This window comes from Octopus bimaculoides, chromosome 9, assembly GCF_001194135.2.
Source record: "Octopus bimaculoides isolate UCB-OBI-ISO-001 chromosome 9, ASM119413v2, whole genome shotgun sequence".
Taxonomy (NCBI): domain Eukaryota; kingdom Metazoa; phylum Mollusca; class Cephalopoda; order Octopoda; family Octopodidae; genus Octopus; species Octopus bimaculoides.
The window spans coordinates 57,920,631-57,943,839 of record NC_068989.1 but is presented as its reverse complement, the minus strand read 5'-3'; the positions used below and the strand labels follow the sequence as shown (position 1 = coordinate 57,943,839).

Genomic DNA, 23,209 nt, shown 5'->3' with positions numbered 1-23,209 from the left:
GGAGCAAAATCTTTTTTACAGGTTCCAGAAGACTGAAATTTTGGAATATGCGCATAAAGATCAATAGTATGGGATACATGTCTCATGATTAGAATTTTTTTAGGGTGTGTAAAGACGGAAAGAACCCTCATGTGCAATTTTGATGAAATTCGAATCATATGTATTCCAGTTCCTTACAGAAAATATAACAGAAAAGTCTTATTTTTCAATTGCATGTAACACGGGCAACGCCGGGTATCTCTGCTAGTATATATATATATATATATAATTGGATGGCCATTGACTCTGGATTCATCCACACCCATATATATTCATCATCCTTTAATGTTCATTTTCCATGCTGGCATGGGTTGGACATATGTAGACACAAACATGACTTTATGGTTAAGAAGTTTGCTTATCTACATGGTTTTCGATTCAGTCCCACTGTGTGTGACTTTGGCAAGTGTCTTCTACTATAGCTCCAGACTGACCAAAACTTTGCGAGAGGATTTGATGGAAAAGTTACAGAAAGGTCATTATACATGTATATATATATATATATATATATATATATATATTTATTTGTGTGTGCGGAGCATTGTCATACAAGTGGTGTCCTTCATTTCCAGTCTTCCATGGAAATTGTCTGGTCAATATTACTTTATGTGGAGACAGGCAAGTATTGGCAACAGGAAGGGCATCCAGCTAAAGAAAATCTGCCTCAATGAATTCTGTCTGATTTATGTGAGTGTGGAAAAATGAACATTAAAATGATGATGATTTGTATATGTCTAATATATATAAATAGATATGTATGTTTGTGCACACACACACACACACACACACACACACACACACATATAATGTACTGATCCATGATAGAAAATTCAACAAAACAAGTACTCCATCTGGTGAAAGATAAATATTATTTATTTAAAGGTCACAATATATATCAGAAGACAAGTTCATTCATCCTAACAGTTTCATATTTTTCTATAAATTTTTCACTGCTTTGTTAAAGTGTTAATTCTTGGTCTCCAGTCATTGAGTCTTCTGCTTGAAGTAGCAATTCAGCTTATGGGGCATCTTTTTTTCCTTATTTTTCAAAAATCGTTTACTTTCAGTATGCTCTTTTTGACATGGTTGTATCATCACCACCATCGTTTAACATCCACTTTCCATACTGGTATGGGTTTGACTGAAGACTGTGGCAAGCCGGGACGCTGCACTAGGCTCCAGTCTGATTTGACTAGGTTTCTATAGCTGGATGCCCTTCCTAACGCCAACCACTCTGAGAGTGTAGTGGGTGCTTTTTACGTGCTACCAGTGCAAGTACCAGTCAGGTGCCACTGGCATGGTGTATGAATTCCCCAAAGGAAAATTGATGCAGCATTCATTTGTAATGCAGGCTTTTTCCTCAGATTGTGTCTTTGATCAAGCTGTAGTCTTGAATTAAGTGTAGCCAGGGCACATAACATCTGAAATCATCATCATTACCATGTTGTTATGGATTAGACAGTTTTACAGGATCTGATAGGTCCAAGACTAGAGCAGCAGTTTCTTTTTGTAACCGAGATTTGCTCAAGTGACCAAGACTTTTGGTGATTTGCTGTGCTTGAGAAGACACTTCCAGCTAAGTGAAATCATAGTTACGGCCAGTTTTGGTGACATGCAAAAGGCACCTGTGCTGGTGACTCATAAAAAAAAAAAAACTCAGTACACTGTGTGGAGTGGTTGGCATTAGAAAGGGCATCCAGCCATAGAAACCAAGCCAAAACAGACTGGAGCTTGTGCAGCTCTCTGGTTTACATATATAGACACAAATGTGACTTTATGGTTAAGAAGTTTGCTTCAGCATTATTATTATTTTTATTATGATGATTATCATCATCATCGTTTAACCTCTGTTCTCCACGCAGGCATGGGTTGGACAGTTTGACCAGGACTGGCAAGTTGGAAGGCTGCACCAGACTCCAATCTAATTTGGTATGGTTTCGATGGTTGGATGCTCTTCCTAACATCAACCACTCTGATAGTGTAATGAGTGCTTTTACATGCCACCAGCACAGGTGCCATATGTGTAACACCAGTATCTGCCATGACTGCAATTTTACTTGGCTCATGGAGGGATGCAAACTTCTTAACCATAAACTTCAAACCATCTTACTCATGCCAGCATGGAAAACATGCTAAATGATGATGATAATGAAGAACTACATGACTGCTCACATTTTAGAAGAGAGGGTGCAGAGTGATTGGGGTGGAGCTAAAAAAGATAAAAATACGAGTGATGGGATGTCCTGATAGATACTTAAGGTACCAGTTGATTAGAAGTGAGTGGAACAGAAGTGTCAGGAGTATGGTTGGGTGGAGGTTGCAAGAGTGTATGAGGGAGTGAGTGATGGAGAATGAGGAAAAGAAATTTAGATGGTTAAAGATTGGGTAGGGTTAAAGGGCAGATGTAATGAATGGTGGATAAGCAGTGAGAGATGACTAATGATGCATAGGTGGGGAAAGGTAATTACAATTCTCCACCAACTGGACAAAGTAGTAAGGCAAGTGCTAAATAACCATTACATTCTAAAGAGAATTAGTAGAGAGCATGAATGACAATGGCCTTGGTTTATTCTGGCTGTTAGCAACAAATACCTTCAGAATTTTCAAGATGACTTTTATGTTAAGCTAATATAGATAACTTCCAGAAATCTTTAATACTGCAGTATTACCAAAGTGCACTAGCTGTGTGTGACAAACTGCAGGCACACGAGTTTGCAGTTGAGCTTTCATGTAGTTTCTGTCTACCAACTTCCACTCCAAAGGTGTTTGTCAACCCAAGGATATAGGGGAAGGCACTTACCCTAGGTGTTCTGCAGTGTGATTGAACCTGAAACTATGTAGTTGCAAAAGTAACTTCTTAACCATACAGTGATACCTATTTAACTTCCAATTTCTGTTTATGGACAAACAATAGGAAGAAAGCGCTTACCTCTGCATTGAGACTGTTCAGAGTTTTGGTATGGCTGGCTTTATTTTTGGGTTTTATTAAATTACTTATTTAAAAAAATTGGGCCAAAAGTGGTCAGTGTGAGAGTAGGGTGGGATTAGGGATACTTCATAAATTTTCAAAACCATTTTTTACATAAAATGAAGTCTGAAAAATTTGGAAAAATCCCCATTAATATGGGGGGAAAATACAGCTTATGTGGGTGTTCTGATTATAAACTCCACTTTTCAGACACTTTTTACTCCATGTAACTCCTCCACTGTTTTTATTTTTGGCTTTATATCCTTTTCAGAAAACTTCTTTTCACTAGCACGTCTCCAAAGTTTGGACCTTTGAAGTCGCTTATACTTTGTACTTGGCATACATGCCTGTTACTGATTATTAACTTTTCCTTTGTTAAGTTATTTACATCTGTAAAATAGTAATTTGAATATTCATTGTTAAGAGTGAAAACCAATCTTTTCTTGGCTGGAAATGAAGACAATTAACTGCAGTCACAGAAAATCTATTGAAAGAATTTTTAATTAAAAAAAAGAATGTTTCTTACAAGATACTGTTATAAATTAAGCATTTTCTTTAGAATCAAGTATATTGCTGTCTTGGTAATAAAGAATAATGACTTAACCCTTCGTTACTATATTTCTATTGAAATCTGCTATTTTTCTCTCTATTAACTTTGAAAATAATGAAGACTTTACCAAAATAATTTTGTTTTTTATTCTTTCTTTGCTGGTTTCTTAACTTGTCTAAATGATTTTAATTTCATATTGTATTTCAATGATATATTTAAGCCAGTTTGAGGCAGAAAATTGTAACAATTCTACTGCCAAGATACTTGACAAGCAATATCTATATAATTTGTTTCATTACTTTCTGTATCTAGTTGCTGCTAATTAGAAATATTTAATTTCTCTCAATTTCAAAATGTTTACATGGTTTAATTCTAAATAAAAGTGCTTTTGGCCAGTTTCTTTGCCATAATTCTTCACTGCTAACATTGTGGAGATGATAAACAAGAAATGCTTGACTAAATGTCTTTAATTTTCTAGCTCTTATCCATTACATTCTAAGTTCACTTCTTACGAGAATTGGCTTTGTTTTTCATCCCATTCATCCTCATCATCATCAAATGTACTGTTTTTACATGCTTGCATGGGTCAGATGGAATTTGAGGCAGATTTTCTATGACTAAATGGTCTCCCTGTCACCTACCTACACTTGTGTCAAAGCAAGCTAATATTTCCCTATAGATTGACAAGCTTTCATAGAATATTGGAAATGAATGGCATTCTTTTAAGATAAGGAGACACAAACTCTCTCTCTCTCTCTCTCTCTCTCTCTCTCTCATTTATATAAATATATATATATGTGTGTGTGTATGATGGGCTTCTTTTAGTTTCCATCTGCCAAAACCACACTCACAAAGCTTTGGTCAGCCTGGGGCTATAGTGGAAAGCACTTGCCCAAAGTACTGTGCAGTAGGAATGAACTTACGATCACATGGTTGGGCAACAAGCTTTTAAACCACATAGGCATGCCCGCACCTTCATTACTAGTAAATAAACATTGATAAAACTTTTAATTAATGTTCAGTTACAAAGTAAATTTCTCTGAAGATATTGACCCTGGATTGTTGGCTTGGTGTTGTTATTCTAAAAGAATTGGATCTGGATTTGCATTATTAACCAGTCTGTTTTGTGAGAGCTTTTAACCTCTTCAGATATCAATCCATCAAAGACTGAACCTGGTTCTTTGATACAAAATTGCTCATTTTTTAAAGTGTTCATATCCCAATTAAAACTTTCCATCCCAATTATAACATCAGCTGGAGATAGAAATAAATGTAAAAGTAAATTAAGTTCCTCAAAATTCTAGTGTTGTGGTTTGACAAAATCTGATACGTCCAAGGACTGCATTGTGCACCAGTGTCTGCTTTGGCCTGGTTTTTATGACTGAATGCTCTTCCTAAGGTCAACCACCTTATAGTATGTACTTGGTGCCCTTTTTCGTGCCACCAGCACTAGTGAGGTCACCATGCAGCTTGCAAGACTATGAACCTCAAGAGAGGTGACTTTGGACTTTAAATGATGATGATGAGTGATTGAAATATGATACAAGGGCAGGAGTAGAGCAGGTTTCTTGCTGTTGAAAGGGCATTTATTTTTTTATCTTTAATAATTGAAGCACATAAGTAGTAAATTTCATTATTATATTTATGGAAAGGTTAAACTTCTGAAATATTGACTGTGGGAAGTGGGGTTTTTTTTTGGTGGAGGGGGGTAAAAAGGAAAGGATATTGTATCTGGTTGTTTTAAGAAATGTCTGTTGAAGTGGTTATGGCTGATTACATCTACAGCTCTTGATGAAAACTAGTTCTGATTCTTGTTGGTATTTTCATGGGATTTAGTTTCATCCATTTCAATTATATTTCTTCAACAACATTGCTGTCTTTCTTGTACACACATTAATTTTTTTTTATTTGCTGAGTCTGAATGAAGATACAGAGCCTATGACCTTTGCAGGTCTCCCAAGACTGGTGATTGTTGCTATTGATGTTCTGTTTAAGCTGTTGCCAGTCAGTGCCTGCAGGAAGAAGATTCCAGAGAGCTGATGTTCTGCAGAAGGAAGATTGGGACTAGTGGTTAGTACAGAGAAAAGCAAGTTGGATGTAACAAGGGTGATGAAAAGTGGAAAAACAAGTGGGTCAGATGCACCTGAGTAGTGAAAGTACCTCACCAGTCAGCTCCAAAGAACAGAGACTTATAGCAGTGATAGAAAAGACTGGGAGGGGAGGCAGCATGCCTGTGGGCTGGAGTGTGTCCATTCACAGTGGAATATCAATCAGCTGAGTGGTCTTTCTTTGGGAGCAGTCAGCATATTAGTGTGCATAGTTGCAGCACCATCCCAGATGTGGGCCTCACTTGAGCATTGTAGTGTGCCAGTAGCTTTTTAGGACTGAAATGTCTTCTGGCCCTAAAAAGAAAGTCTAGTCTTTGAGAGGCAATCCTAGCTCTACTAAAGATGTACCAGGAGAGATCTTTGGTGATAGTGGCCTGAGTTTCTTGTTGTTAGAAGGGACAAATTTATCATGGCTCTTCTGTGGAGGCGCAGTGGTTAGGGCAGCGGACTCGCGATCATAGGATCGTCGTTTCGATTCCCAGACCGGGCGTTGTGAGTGTTTATTGAGTGAAAACACCTAAAGCTCCACGAGGCTCCGGCAGGGGATGGTGGTGAACCCTGCTGTACTCTTTCATCACAACGTTCTCTCACTCTTACTTCCTGTTTCTGTTGTGCCTGTAATTCAAAGGGTCAGCCTTGTCACACTGTGTCACGCTGAATATCCCCAAGAACTACGTTAAGGGTACACGTGTCTGTGGAGTGCTCAGCCACTTGCACGTTAATTTCACGAGCAGGCTGTTCCATTGATCGGATCAACTGGAACCCTCGACGTCGTATCGACGGAGTGCCAACAACATCAACAACAACAACAAATCATGGCTCTTCTGGTGAATGTTCTCAAGGTCTCTCTTTATGGAATCAATGCCAATTATTTGTTCTTTGTCTTTGGAGTTGGCTAATATTGCTCATTCAGCAGATCATACTAACTCTATCTTTGTAGACCCTCATCATCCACTACTCAATAGTTAAACTTTTGCAATGAGGTGGTTGGTGCTAAAACCATGTAAAACAGACACTGAAACCTGATGCAGTCTTCTACTTAACCAGCCCCTGTCAAACTGTCCAATCTATATCAGCCTGGAAAGCAGATGAGAGAATCTTGCCCTAGTTGGTAGATCTGCTAAAGATAGCAGTCAAATCTCCCTCCATCAAATATCTTATTACAATGAGAACACACTGGACAAAATAGTTTTTCATGTACAAAATGACAGGAAGGTCATGGATGGAATGCTCTTTGATCATAGGTTTTCTCAATTCTAGGAGATGCATCATAATCTGTCTCTTTTTTTAAAGAAGTACCAGTAGCTCTCTGATCTTCCATCTCTCTCAGGCTCTAACAAATATCCTGTAACTAATTCAATCTACTTCTTGGTTTAGTAGTATGAGAAGAAAATATAGTAACAGAGAAATCATCATCATCGTTTAACATCTGGCTTCCATACTGGCATGGATTGGATGGTTTTACAGGGTCTAATGAATTGGAAGAGTGTGTCATGCATCAGTTCCTGCTTTAGCTTGGTTTGGTTGGATGCCCTTTTCAATGCCAACCACTTTACAGCATGTACTGGGTGCTTTTTTTTTTCATGACACTAGCACTAGTGTTGATTGCTAGGTAGCTTGCAAGTCTAAGGTCCCAAAGTGGACCTTAGATAAGAGATTGGGGATTATGACAGAGAATAGGATGTAGAGGAAGATGGGATTAATGACACAGTTAAGAAGTGAGGGATGGAGTTGTGAAGGTAACACTGGGGGTTGTGTAAAGGAGTGGAGTCTTGGGTTTTACAGCATTATTAAGGAACAAGTATGTGATGGAAAGGGGGGAAGGAGCAGTTAGAATAGGGTGAAGAAGAATTCCTAAGAGAAGTGTGGGAAGGAGAGGAGGGGCTTGGTCAGATGAGGAACAAGGAGGAAGAGTGTTGGGATGGCAGAGCGACTACCATTTTTTTATTAACTAAAATATGGTGGCAGAATTCTGATTTAATTACCCCCTATGATCCCTCATAACTTTTTTTATTTTTTGGAATTTTCAGAAAATGTTTGCAAATTGGAGTTCTTCACCTTGGAATTCATATGATTATGAAAAAAAAAATTTTTTTTGTGTGTCTGATTTAAGGATGATTTAGCTATTGTCCTTAGCACACCTCACGACCACCTGATATATTCCTTGTTTCTTTGTCACATTTAAAAGAATAATGATGCACTTAAGGGTAGTCCATTGCTGGGATTTAAGCAAGAAATTCAGGCTGTCGTTATTTTAAACAGCGGTAAAAGAAAACTCAGAAAAGCATGGAATTTTCAGATAGTGGGTGGAGGGTAAAGATTTAGAAAAAAAAAAATTCCCGTGATTGTATGAATCCCCATGTGTAGAACAAAAATTTTCTGGAAATTCCCAAAAATAGAGAAGTCATGAGGGTTACATGGAGTGCTTCAACCAGAATTCTACCAATATATCAAATACCAAAAGATTTTATCTCAGTGTTTATCTTCCTACACAGTTCAGTAATTTATCTACACTCATTTACCTATTGTTTGCAATGACATGTTAATATTCAACCATTTCTGTGTTTACTCTAATCACTACTTACATTGTTCTCTTGTTCAATTCCAATTTCCCATTCTGTATTCCACTTGTTTTTCACTGATTCTAATTTGTTTCCTCATGAATATTATTTTCTCTTCATTTTCTTTATTTGCAATTGCATCTTCTATTTTGTAATCGTATACATTTTGATTTGTTTTTTAACCTAAATTTGTAATGGTTTCTAGAGTGGACAGAGACCAAAGTGGTCAGATATCTTCAAAGGAGTTACAAGATGCACTTTCTAATGGTGAGTTTTTTAAGAAATGCATTACTCTGGACAAACTATATATTTTTACTTTCCCCTCAAATTTGAAGGTTTTTAAGAAACAGTTTCTTCTTGCAATAATCAAACTTTAGATAAGTGATTCAGTATATGCTATTTATATAGTCCACTAGTACAGTAAATAAATTTTATATAGCTCACTAGTGTAGTAAATTAATTTTATATAAATCACTAATACAGTAAACACGCCTTATATATATATATATAATCGTTTAACGTCCGCTTTCCATGCTAGCATGGGTTGGACGATTTGACTGAGGACTGGTGAACCAGATGGCAACACCAGGCTCCAATGCTATGTGACATTAGTCATGTTTCTCAAGAATTATGTAGTATAAAATCAGTCACAGATCTATACATACATTTTGCATGAGATTGATCACAACTCTGTATTTGTCTCCTGTGAAATCAGTCAAAACTCTGTGTTTGCATGTGGTGTGAAATCAGTCACAAGTCTATACTTTTGTGTAAGATCAGTCATAATTCTCTATGCTTGCTTGTTGTGTGAGATCAGTCACAGCTTTCTGTACTTGCATGTTATGTGAGATCAGTCATAATTCTCTGCTTGCCTTTTTTGTGTGATCAGTTACAACTCTCTGAAATTGCTTGCTGTGTTAGATCAGTCACAACTCTATACTTTTGTGTATAAAATCAGTGTATACAACACAGGATATGTAAATTCTTGTCAGACAACCCTTCAATATGAGGATCACTAATTTTATAATTTTACATTAGACTATGCACCTTGTTATATCTAAATTGGTCTTGTAATTGTATACTGAAAGCTATTTCTGTGTGCATGGTCAGTATCAAGAGAAGTGGGTGGGAATCACCTTAGTTTCTTTGGAAGCTCAATATTGATTTAACCCTTTTGATACCAATCCACCAGAGATTGCTCTTGGTTTTATGATGCAGATTTTGTGTATTAATCTGATCTAAATAACTTCCTATTAAAATTTCATTTGTTTGAAAATGTTATTTTACTATATTCTTCATTATTTTTTTTTTAAATTGAAAGCAAAACAGAAATATAGTATTGAAAGGGTTAATGAAGTTTGAATACATATAAACATTAAAAAATAACACAAAACAATACTTGCTTCCATTCTGAAATGCTTTATTGTTTTCACAAAAAAAAAAGGGAAAAACTATAAAACTATTGTTTATTTTTCTTTCAAGAGTAAACAGAAGTTTGTCCAGTGTTTTGTCTTTCTTTCCTGGGGTTTACACTCCGACCTGTTTATCTAGTGTAGTATTGTTTCTAACAGCAGTTGTGAAGCCATGACTGACATTCTCCACAATATTCTGTGTCACCCTGGCCTTTATGTCCTCGCAGTAATCTTAGACTCATGTAGTGTATTTTTAGTTTCCCTTGATGTTTGTGCATTTATATGTAATTAGAGTACAGCCCTACACTTAGCTTCAAGGTTGCCACTAGATTCATTTCATAAAAAGGGACACAGGTGTTTTAAAATGTAGTCCCAAATGAAAATTTCCTTAGTAAATCTATAAATATATTAGTATACACTTGTTGCCAAAAAGGGCACAGTTTTTATCAATGATAGAAAATGGTGCACCAAAACAATGGGAGATAAACATCAACAACAGAGCAAATATGCCAAATCATGTGTAAAAGCAATTTAAATTTAAACTCAAAAGTTATTTGATACTTATTAGTTACTCTTTTACATGTTCCAGTCATTTGACTGAGGCCATGCTGGAGCACCACCTTTAGTCAAACAAATCGACCTCAGTATTTATTCTATCGGTATCTTTTGCTGAACTGCTAAGTTACAGAGACGTAAACACACCAGCATCAGCTGTCAAGTGATGGTGGGAGGGGGACAAACACAGACACACAAACATATACAAAGCCTAGTACTTATTCTATCAGTGTGCTAATGATTCTGCCAGCTCGCCACCTTAATGATAATAATAATCCTTTCAACTATAGGCACAAGGTCTGAAATTTTGGGGGAGAAGTTCAGTTGGTTACATCGACACCAGTGTTCAACTGGCACTTATTTAATTGACCCCGAAAGGATAAAAGGCAACGTCGACCTCTGTGGAATTTGAACTCAAAACATAGTAACAGGCAAAACACTGTTAAGCATTTCTTCCAGTGTGCTAACGATTCTGCCAACTTGCCACCTCAATGATGATGATGATAATAATAATAATGATGATAATGATAATTGATCCTCAATACATTCTGGTAGACTTGCATGTGAATATCTGATCATGGTTGTTTTCTGGTTGTGGAGAAAATGCTTTTTCAGATGATGTGTTCATAACATGATTTATTGATGTAAGGAAACTTTGGGCCGTTATGATGTTTCAGCCTTATAATGTCTCTCTTCAGCCAAAGCTATCCCACTGGGTCTATAAATCTAGCAAGAGTATGGGCTCTTGTTTATCAGAATCAGCAAACAAATTATCTGCGATGTGTTTTGATGTCTACCAATCTAATAATAATTCATGTGGTGCACTCAGAACAGGGAACATCTAAACAATAACAGCTGTTCATTCATAATACGTTCCTACAGATTCAAACCCGAGTATATGGATTACTGTTGTGTTTTCGTCATCAGAGAGTATCTACTACCTTTACACAATGTGTATTCATAACACATAATTCATTGATGTAAGGGGTGTTTGAGATACTGCAGTTTCTAAACTTTATTGCATCTCCTCAGTCAAAGCTACTTCTGGATTAACAAATCTAGCAAGGGCAGTGGCTCTTGTTAGTAGAAATCAGCAAATTATTTACTTATATGCTATGCTGGTGTGCATATACTATGCTGGTCTTCCAAGTTGTGTATAGTAGTCCCCTTACATCAATGAATTTCAAGCATTATAAACACACAGCTTCTAAATGATGTTAGCCAATGAAAAACAACAGTGAGCAACATATTCACGTTTGAATGCACCAAAATGTATTGAGAATGAATAGATATGTTATTATAAGGAGGAAAAAAAATGTAGTTTTATGAATCAGTAATACTAGGGATTTGAGGATTTCAAAAACACATTAAACTGTTGTTTTGTTAAGTAACATAATCCTCTTTTCTGTTCAAATGTAAAACAGGCGCAGGTGTGGCTGTGTGGTAAGAAGCTTGCTTCCTAACCACACGGTTCCGGGTTCAGTCCCACTGCATGGCACTTTGGGCAAGTGTCATCTGCTATAGCCTCGAGCTGCCCAAAGTCTTGTGAGGGGATTTGGTGGTAGATGGAGGCTGAAAGAAGCCCGTTGTATATATATATGTGTGTGTGTATCTGTGTTTCTATGTTTGTCCCCCCACCCCACCTACCATCGCTTGACAACTGATGTTGGTGTGTTTACGTTGCTGTAACTTAGCGGTTCAGCAAAAGGGTCCACTAGAATAAATACTAGGCTTACAAAGAATAAATCTTGAGGTCGATTTGTTCGACTAAAGGCGGTGCTCCAGCTTGGCCTCTGACTGAAACAAGTAAAAGAAGAAAAGTATATTTTCTTATGTAGAATAAAAACTCAAAACTTTTATAGTTTAAATTCCATTTAAAACTGAAACTGGTTTCTTCCAGTGGATAAATTCATCACAACAATGTCAGTTATTTCACCTTATATTTCTTTTCAGGTTCACATGTTCACATGTTTTTCTTTTCTTTTGTTTTTTCTTTCTTCTAACAAGTTTAACTTGAGTAAGTTATTGGTTAATTTAATTAACTTAATTAATGTAACCAATTCTGAAAGTTAGATACTTGTAGCCCATGTCGTTGCATTTAACCCTGAGATATCAACCCGTCTGCCTGAAATTACCTCTGGTTCTATGATACCAATTCCTTGTTTTAAAATTATCTAAATTAAAACCTTCCAGCAAAATTTCAAATCAATTTAATGTTCCAAACATCAGCTTAATAATAACATAGTTATTATACTAACTCCTTTATCATTTTCAAAATGAATTGAAATAAATACAGTGTATTTCAACAGAAATATAAATAATAAAAGAGTTAAAACAGTGTTTCTCAACCTATTTTCCCCCCGGGCCCCACTACATCTTTTCAGAAAAATGTATTCCCCACTGGTGGTTAGTAAAAAACAACTTTATTTTTAATGTTTCATAATTTTATACTTTCCTTAAAGAAATATCCATAGTAGGGCATTAGAATACACTATACTGTAGTAAAGTCTTCACACAGTATGTTTGACTTGAGAGATTAGTTTGGCTAGGCTGAGTATAGGTGTAGTATATTTGTTGTGAAAACAGCAGATTTTCATAATTCCATGCCCTAAAAAAAAAAAAAAAAAATTTTGGATCTCGCGTTCCACCACAATTTTCCCAGGTCCCAACAGTAGGGTATATGCTCCACATTGGGAATCATTGAGTTAAAGTCAGTAATACTTTATAAGAAAAGTATAAACATCACACCGTTTCATTTCCTTATTTTTGCACAAGGCCTCCTCAATGCCTTTATTTTTTTTGTTTTACACAGTGTAGTGAAATCAATTTAACACATGGTTTTTGTTCATTTTTACATAATATGTATATATTTCTGTTCTACTTTAAAGACCTCCGCAATAAAGTAACACACCCTCTTTGTTTTTGCAAATGGATTCTAATCTCATCAGTTATCTGCTAATTACTTGAGTGATTGATGCTAAACTTGACCACTCCCATTACAAGTTAGTAGCTGCATTCACTAATAGTTGCTCACTTTATCAACATTAATTCAATGTAGTGGATTTAACTTCTTAATTGAAATTAATTTAATCAAATTAATTGTATGGTTGAGAGATTTTAGTCATATGCAAATTATATAAAATATATAATGTGTATGTGCATTTATAATTTTAAAAAAATGTAGTTATGCTGATTATGGTGTTAGTCAGAATGAGATTTAATACTATAAAGGATATATATACATACACCTGTGCAGGCATGTATATGCATATATATACATGTATGTCTGCATGTATATACACGTGTGTCTGCATGTATATACATGTATGATTATTTCAGTCATCTCATCATCTTGGTCACGCTGCTTGCATGGATTCCAATGACTCAGGCTTGAGTCATAGAGAGTCTTTCATTAGCTGATTACACAACCATGGACGCTGCCTCTACGGATGCTTTGCAGTTACTCTCTTGATAAAGCTTGATAATCCTGACCATTGATCTTCTAGGATTCCTCTGCTCAACAGATATTCAGTAATCATACTGATTATCTACCAAAAAATAGATTTGGTATTTTCTGCAAGTTACTTTGTTGCTATAAAGTTGGCATACCTCAACAAAAAATAGTTTCAAACCTGACATTCCTCAGTAAGACATAGATTGTTACATAAAACTTCTTTCCACATTTAAAAGTTATGAAATTTTGAGTGGATATACCTGATTTTTGCTGTAAAATGGTTAAATATAATTGTTATTTAAAAGTGGTAAGGATAGAAAAGAATGAAATGATTATTTATAATTCAAAAATTGTTTTCTTAACTTAATTTTATTTTTTCTTAATTATATTTTTTACATGATGAGGGTTGATAAGTTATCTATGATTCTATATAAGAAGCTTGCCATACCCTTGTTTAAGTATATATGATTTCTTAGTGGTTCACAACTAGAGTCCATATGGCCTCTGAGAGTTCATATAAGATTTTGTTAAACTTCATGTGCAATACATTGATTATACTTCTACAATACACAAGATATTTTAACTTCTTTTTTTATGCAATTCCTTTTAATATTTAAGTATAAAAATATAATAGTTTTTTAATGTCACTGGGATTTGCTTTTCGAATGTGGAGGATATTTGTCCTCATCTTGTTTGTTGTTAACACAACGTTTTGGCTGATATACCCTCCAGCATTCATCAAGTGTCTTGGGGGAAATTTCGAACCTGGGTTCTCACTCCTAAGGTATTTTTCGATGTTGTTATTATTCAGGTCACTGCCTGGAATCGAACTCGGAATCTTGGAGTTAGTAGCCCACGCTCTTAACCACTACGCCGTATGCCCACGGGCATATGGCGTAGTGGTTAAGAGCGTGAGCTACTAATCCCAAGATTCCAAGTTCGACTCCAGGCAGTGACCTGAATAATAATAATAATAATAATAATAATAATAAACAACATCGAAAAATACCTTAGGAATGAGAACCCAGGTTCGAAATTTCCCCAAGACACTTGATGAAAACTGGAGGGTATATCAGCCGAAACGTGTTAACAACAAACAAGATGAGGACAAATATCCGTCAAATGTAAATAATGTATCAAATATTTAGGTTAAGAGGAGTTATTAAACTATTTAAATTACCACTTTCCAAAATATGCTAATTCTTCACACCTACTAATGTACAATATTGTACTGTGGAGTTTATGTACTGCTGTGATGAGACTGACACATGAGTTATCTCCCGTTGTTGCTTCAACTATTAAACTAGCCATTATTGTCTTTTTCTCACTGCACGATTATATCTAATTAGATTTTTGATGTTGTTCACTTGCATTTAATGTTTTAACACTAATATTAACAAGTGTGATGAAAGCAGAGATAGTTGCCAGCAGGATGTTGAAAGCATCACCTTATATGCTACTGTGCCATTTACTCAGGTAATGAAGGATCATATCAATAACAACTTTTATAAGCTACTACTAAGGTAGATGTGATGCACTTTAAGAAGGACAACATCACAGACATCAAAATGATGGAGCAAGTTTTTGGAATATAATCAGGAATGGCTGTATAAGAAAGTTGAGTCATAGATACTGTATTGCTAATGGAATCGTGACATACATCTTTTCTACATTTAAGAATTTAAATATTTTTCAAAGTCACAAAATGCCTTTGAAAATGTCCAGTACATATTGTGTATTCTGGAAAAAAAAAAAACTGTCTTGTGAAAGGTATTTAGCACACCCTATGTTATGTATAATGATTTCACCAACATGAAAAGTTAGCAGCAAAGTTGGTGAATAAATTTAGTGCTGTAGTAGGCATTTACTAAAGCTCTAGGTTAGCTTCTTGCTATTCCATATAATTATTGAAGCAATAACACTGGAATTCAAGACTGAAGTCTTTGATTTTCAGTTTAACTCTTTTGATACCAACCCACTTGAGACTGTTCCTTGTTTTATGATATAAACCTCCTGCTTTAAAGTAATCTAAATTTAAACTATTGCAGCGTGGAAGGTGTTTATAAGCCATTTAAAATAACACACAAAAGCCGTCAGATTCACTTCAACATTTAAATTTAATTTGTCAAAATATTTTCGTCACTTTGAGACCGCGACCTGTTCACTGACAAAATTCTGTGCTGCAATTGTTTTCGTTCCAGCACACAATCTCAGATCAGGTCACTTGCTATGCAAGTACATCTCCATAAATTTAAACTTTTTATCAGAATTCCATAGTAATTTGTTTCAAACCACCAGCTTAATAATAGCCAAGTTGTTTCATTATCTTCAAAATTAATAGAAATTTGGTAACAAAAGGATGTTGGTTCTCGAAGCAGAATCTGTTAGTTTTCAACCTTGTTGAAAAAACCCAAACTTCAAAGGAAATTCAAATGGCCATAGCAAAACAGAAAGGGCTAGTGAGTAACAATATGGCATTGCTCAATAGCCTTTCCCCATGTAGGAAAGAAGTAATATGCACATGTTACTCTGTACAGACAATGAGTACATGAAAGATGCTTTGTTTTTCCGGAAGACTGACAGAGAACCAGGATTTCAATTGCGCTAGATGAAATGGGAATAGTTTGCATTAAGGACACCTTTGAAATGGAGTCCATGACTGCTGTGCTGGCTCTGATGGTGTTAAGTTTCAGTAACCTAGGTGATCTAATTATTGTTGAAAGTGGTTGTAGTGAGAGTACAGTTTGTAGAGAAGTGGTGTGGAGGCCGTTTACAGAGCTGTTATCTTTGTTGGCAAGAAAGGTTTCCTCTCTTTTTCTCTCTCTCTCTCTCTCCCTCCCCCTAGAAGGAAGGAAGTCTACATGAAACATATTTAAAAGTGATGCTGTATAGTAGGGAGATATTGATACTAAATGTGAAAGATTTTCGTGAAGAGAGTTAAATATGAATTGGTTAGATGTGAAATGTTAATCTGTATGAAAGGTGGACTGCAATTAAGCTGCAAAAGTAACTGGTTTTGAAGGACATCAAGTTGAGTGTACAAAAACATCTGTGCTGGTATAAACAAAACAATGTGAATGGCCAATGGGTGCTGCTTAAGAAAAATATCATGCACTGGCAGTGGAAGGTTATCAGAGTGGAGGAGAATTGAGGAAGACATGGGTAAGAAGTGGTGAAAGTTAGTTCTTCAAATTTGAGCTTCACAAAATGATGCCCATACCAACAGACATTAAAACGAAAATGATGATTTAGTCTGGCGTTTTACTACTTCCCTAAAATACACACACACACACACACACACACACACACACACACACACACACACAATCAATCAAGAAAACAAATTTTCTCCAGGTGCTAAATGATGGATACAACTTTACTAATATGTAAAGTAAGTATTTGTTCGTTTGTGATATTGTCTTGGTCGCCTCATTGATGTGGTTTGAATTTTTCAGATCACTTCACTTTGTTTCTTTGGTTTCCATTTTCGCATCCATGCATACCACCATCCCACTCCACATTGTATATGTTATGGTACAAAAATATGGAAGTGCTCATTACATTTTTATGTTGAAAGTGTGTAATCTTATGTGTTAATTTATATGAAATAGTGTCATTCCATCAAACAATGACTTGCAGGAAACTACTATCAACGAATATATAAGTTATATACATACATATCTATCTAGCTATCTATCTGTCTCTCTTGCTCTCTTTCTACCTATCTATCTATCTCGCTCTCTTTCTACCTATCTATCTATATATATATATCAGGTTGAGTAAAAAGTAAGCAAGGTTTTGAACCATGAAGAATTTGTACCAGATTTTTGCAGAGTTTTGAATTTTTTTAAACATTTTTTTTGCAGTTGTCTGATAATATAGACATAGACTTGCCCAAATGCATCAATAAATTAACATTGATATTTTTTTCACCATTATTACAATCATCTGAAATGGAACTGTCAAAGTGCGATGTTCGAGCAATTTTGCTATTCAACTTCAAAAAAGGACCTAAAGCAGCTGAAACTGCTTGCAATATCAACGAAGCATGTGGTGAAGAAATGACCAGTGAGTGGTCAGCTTGAAAATGGTTTAAACGATTTCGCAGTGGTGACCTGAGCCTTGAAGATCGTGAGCATAGTGGATGCCCATCTGTCATCAATGGTGGTCAATTAAAGACTGTCATTGAGAAAGATCCATGTAAAACCACTCGAGAACTGGTGAAAGAACTTTAATTTAGTCAGAAAATTGCCTGCAACCATTTGCATGCGATCGGAAAATCAAAAAAGCTCGACAAATGGGTACCACACGATTTGAATGAAAATCAGAAAATACGCAGATATGGAATTTGCTCATTGCTTCTTCTCCATAACCAGATCGATCCATTTCTCAACCGTATTGTAGCTTGCAATGAAAGGTGGATTCTGTACAATAATAAAAAACATTCTTCGCAGTGGTTGGACCAAGATGAAGCACCGAAAACCTTCCCTAAACCCAAGCTCTTCAAAAAGGTTATGGGGACTCTTTGGTGGTGTACTGCTGGACTCATTCATCCACTATAACTATGAAATTACCAAAATGAATGAAAAACTGCTACACCTCCAACCCAGACTGGTCAACAAAATAAGGCCAATCAGTCTTCATGACAATGCTCAACTACACGTTTCACTAATGACACTCCAGAAGTTGAGGGAACTTGGCTTCATAGTAGTTCTTCTCGACCTAGCTTATTCCCCAGAACTTTCTCCTACCGACTACCACTTTTTCAAACACCTTGATGGATTCTTGCAAGAGGAGGAGTTCAAAAATCAAACCGATGCTGAAAGTGCGTTCAAAGAGTTCATCAGCTCCAGGACTCCAGATTTTTATGTTACCGGAATAAACAAACTTGTAACTAGTTGGCAAACAAAAATGTGTTGATTGTAATGGTACTTACTTTGATAGATAAAATTTCCGCATTGTTGAAATATATTGTGATGAATTTCACGTTTCAAAACATTGCTTACTTTTTACTCAGCCTGATATGTAGAAAACAAAGGTCGTAGAAAACAAAAAACTCTCTATTTTGTTTTTTACAACCTTGGAAAGGCCTTTGATACCGTCCCAAGGCCTGCAATGTGGGAGGTCCTCCGACGCTTCAGCTGCCCTGATCAATTCATTTCCCTAGTACAGGAATTACTTGATGGTATGACTAGAACCATCTTCCATCAAAACCAACTGTTTGAAAACCCCATCACTGGAGGATTAAAACAAGGATGCGTTTTGGCCCCGATGCTCTTCTCTCTGTACCTTGCAGCAATGTTTCATGAACTGCCTTTGGACAATCCAGGAGTCAACATTAGGTACCGATATATTGGGGTATGTTTCAACCTTGTCATATTGAAGTCACGAAGACTGGCCAGGAAGCAAAAGATCACTGGACTTCAGTATGCTGATGACAATGCAGCAATCTGTCAGTCCATTGAACAGCTTCAACAATTGGTGAATAACTTCATCAATGCTTACACTTGGTTTGGCATAAAAGTTGGGATCAAATAGGCAAAAATCCTGGTACAACCTGTTCTAAGTCAAGAAACTCCAGACCTCAACATTATTATCTCGGAGATGCCACTGGAGAAAGTCGACCACTTTTCATACTTAGGAAGTTTGCTTATGAACAAGTGCATATCGGAAAAGGACGTGGAGAACCGATTGATAGTGGCTCACACTGTTTTTGGTGGACTTGCGAAAAGAGTTTTTAAGAACAGAGATCTGAACCACCAAACAAAATTGAGTGTCTACCAAGCAGTCATGATCTCCACTCTCCTCTATGGTTGTGAAACTTGGGCTCTTTACAGAAGTGACATAAAAAAACTAGAGCAATTTCATCAACAGAAGCTCTACTCTATTATGAATATCAAATGGAACGACTATGTGACCAATGTCTCCATTCTGGAGAGAACAAAAAGCAGCAGCATCAAGGCCACCATCCTGAAACATCATCTGAGGTGGGTGGGCCATGTAGCAAGAATGAATGAAAGAAACGAGGCTGCCTCGTCAAATTTTATATGGTGAACTTTCCACTGGAGGAACGCTCTGTGGCTGTCCCCTCTATCAATACAAGGACCAGTTGAAACAAAGCCTAAAACTGACTGGAATCAATCCCAAAGCCTGGGACATTGAAGATCAGGACAGGCCTAGCTGGCATCATTCCATCTCCACTGTGACAGATCATTTTGAAGCTGAACAACAGAAGAAAGAAACGAAATGACAAGATAGAAAATGGAGGCTGCAACACGCAAAGCCTCCACCACAGATCCCTTGTGGACTTTGCAATAGATGCTTCCATACAAGAATCAGCCTCTTTAGTCATCCGAAGCACAAACACAGACAGAGGGAAGGAAGTGTGTGTATATTTATAAATAATCTTACATTGCAGCCCATTCCATCACATTGATATAAACATTCTCTTAATGCAGACACACATATATAATGCATATACACACTGGAATTTATACTTTTGTGACTGTGTATGCAGTTATGAGAACATGAACTAAAACTTCCACCTACAAACTTCTCTTATACTCTGCTTTATGTTCAAACTGGCCAGATCTAGCCACTTACACATACCTTACAATGTCATTCTAAAAATTAACAATCACATCTTTGAAATCTCAATGCTACACAATAATGCATGATTAATTGAAAACAATTTGAATAAATAAGAATTACAGTTGACAGCATAATCTGAATGTTAAAGGGTTAATATACACCTTAAGCCCTTATGTGCACACACACACACACACACACACATATATATACTTAGGATGGAAATTTCAGTTCAGTCCTTTTGTTTTACTCACTTTCACTCTCACACATTATTCAAACATTTTTCTAATTATAGCTATTTGTGTGTGTGTGCACGTGCAACATACATTCTCAAGGGGATTTAATTACTCTGCAGTGTTTTAAAATTACTCAACAAGTTAAAACTACTTTCTCTTCAAGCTATTCCCTTTTCTTTGAAAGATCTGAGCATTGCATGTTAATGAAACAATTTTCCATATATATATATATATCACATTTTAACTGTTGTTGTTTATGGGCTTGTCCTTGATTCATTGCATTTGCAATAGTAAGAGTGACAAAGAATTGTCTACGAAATTTTAATAGAACCAACACTAAAAGGTATTTGGAGCCCTTGTTTTATTGGTTTTCCTTGCTAATGTACATCGATATAAGACATATTTATATATGTCAGCCTTCCACACAGTTTCCATCCAGCAAATTTCGCTGGTAAAGGCATTAGTCAACCAGATGTTATGGTTGAAGACACTTTCTGAAGGTGCCATATAGTGAGATTGAACTTGAAACCATGTGGTTTCAAAACACACTTCTCAACCACAGAGCTATGTTTGTACACCACACAATAATGCAGTATTCTTAATGTTTATAATTGCAAACAGTACTTCTTCATGGAATTTATTTTCAAGTTACACAATTTAGACAAGCAAAAATTAAGAGCAACAGAGACAGGAATTGCTCCCTTTTCTCTTTTATTTAGCCAGTAGACCCATATACCCTATATATATATATATATATATTAAACACAAACCTGCTTACACATGCATTGACGCATAGCCAGACAATTGTGCACACAAAAGCACATGCACATGAAGCACATTTTCTTTAGCTTTTCCATAAATCACATTTACCATCTATGAATCTTCCTTTTTCTTCCATCAATCACTATCACTCCTATATATCATGCATGTCTGTTTAGTATATAGTTATTTAGTAGTACATACTTAATCTAGAACATCTCCTCCTCCCTACTGTCTTCTCAGGATTGACACCAACCGCAGTGGCGATATCACTGGTTTTGAGCTTCAGCGAGCACTATCTAATGGTAAGCACTATTGCAATATTTATTAAGGATACTCAGTTTTTTGTTTTCTTCTTTCATTCTGATTCCCTGGATAGTGTGGGGTTGCTGCTCCCATTGTTCACCCTCTTACTAATCGTTCACTTCTCTTTATCACCATACTACACACTATCCCAGCATTCCATTTATTTATAGTAGTACATGTGTGTGTGTGTGTTGGTGTGTGATGGGAAAAGATAGAAGCTTCTATCTCCACTTAATATTGCTTTTGAATTTTGGTACAAGGCCAGCAATTTCGACTCTGAAAGGATGAAAAGCTAAGTTGACCGTGGCAGAATTTGAACTCAGAATGTAAACACAGATGAAATGCTGCCTTATCTCCACTTAATATTCGCTATACTAAGGCAGTGAGCTGACAGAAACATTAGAACACCAGGCAAAATGCTTAGTGGTATTTCGTCTGTCTTCATGTTCTGAGTTCAAATTCTGCCAAGGTTGACTTTGCCTTTCATCCTCTCGGGGTCAATAAATTAAGTACCACTTGTGTACTGCCGTCAATCTAATTGACTGAAAAAAAAAAAAAAATTTCAGGCCTTGTACCTAGAGTGGAAAAGAATATTCATTATGCTTTGGAGATGCTCATTTAACCAGTTATTTGCTTGCAAACATAGTATTGATTCATTTGTCTAATTACCTATGCATATGCACATACAGACTGTACTTATTTGCCCACTAGTATCTATTTGAGTGTGTATACAGGAGAATAAGTTGGTTTTCTGCAGAAATTGAAATGTAAAAAAAAGAAGTTAAGAAAGCACTTCTTAACTTCTTTAAAATTTATTTAGAGTTACTTAATGGTTTCGCAAATCTCACCATTTTCAAAAGAAGGGAAATATGGAGTCCTAGACCTTTACTCTTTTCTAAACGTATAGTGGGTGTTTATCACAGTTAGTTTGCGTGACAGCCATATAAAAATTGACAGCCCTAGTTGTTAAAGAAAGCTGCCTGTCTGAGTTTATGCTTCATTGCTTCTTGTTTCTATGAGAAGAACGCAATCAAGCATAAACTTATACAGCTGGTACCCTCAATCAAATTTGAAGAACACCGAACAACTTTACAGTGTGTGCTTGATGCATTTTTCATGGCACCAGGGTTAGTGAGGGCACCATGCAGCTTGCAAGAGTACGAACCCTGAGGGGGCAGCTTTATACTTAGGGACAAAGGGTAAATGTGTGAAAGAAGGACCTATAACAGAACAAAAGTAGTGGTGAGGTTTCTAGGTAGGCCCTTAAGATATGAGGTAGGTTGAAGTAAGTGGGACAGAGAGAACGGGCTCTTGAGTGCAGGTTGTAAGAGACTATGAAGGAGTGGGAGATAGGCTGTATCTCTTTCCCCACTAGCATCTACTTATGTGTATCTGAAATTAATGTGTGTGTGTGTCGTCGTCGTTTAACGTCCGCTTTCCATGCTAGCATGGGTTGGACGATTTGACTGAGGACTGGTGAAACCAGATGGCTACACCAGGCTCCAATCTGATTTGGCAGTGTTTCTACAGCTGGATGCCCTTCCTAACGCCAACCACTCAGAGAGTGTAGTGGGTGCTTTTACGTGTCACCCGCACGAAGGCCAGTCAGGCGGTACTGGCAATGGCCACGCTCATCTCGCTCGAGAAACCTCATGTGTCACCCACACAAGAGC

General features: G+C 36.4%; 1 protein-coding gene across 2 annotated transcripts in view; it reads left to right on the top strand.

Moving 5' to 3' along the window:
- The window catches only part of LOC106871389 (programmed cell death protein 6), a 45,413-nt gene that overhangs the window by 8,050 nt on the left and 14,154 nt on the right, over positions 1–23,209 (top strand). The window contains exon 2 of one of the 2 annotated variants that reach the window (XM_014917812.2): positions 21,474–21,535. In XM_014917812.2, the coding sequence (XP_014773298.1) occupies positions 21,474–21,535 (62 nt within the window). Of the gene's footprint in view, positions 1–8,431; positions 8,494–21,473; positions 21,536–23,209 lie in introns of both variants that reach the window. The other variant, XM_014917811.2, reaches the window with a different exon arrangement.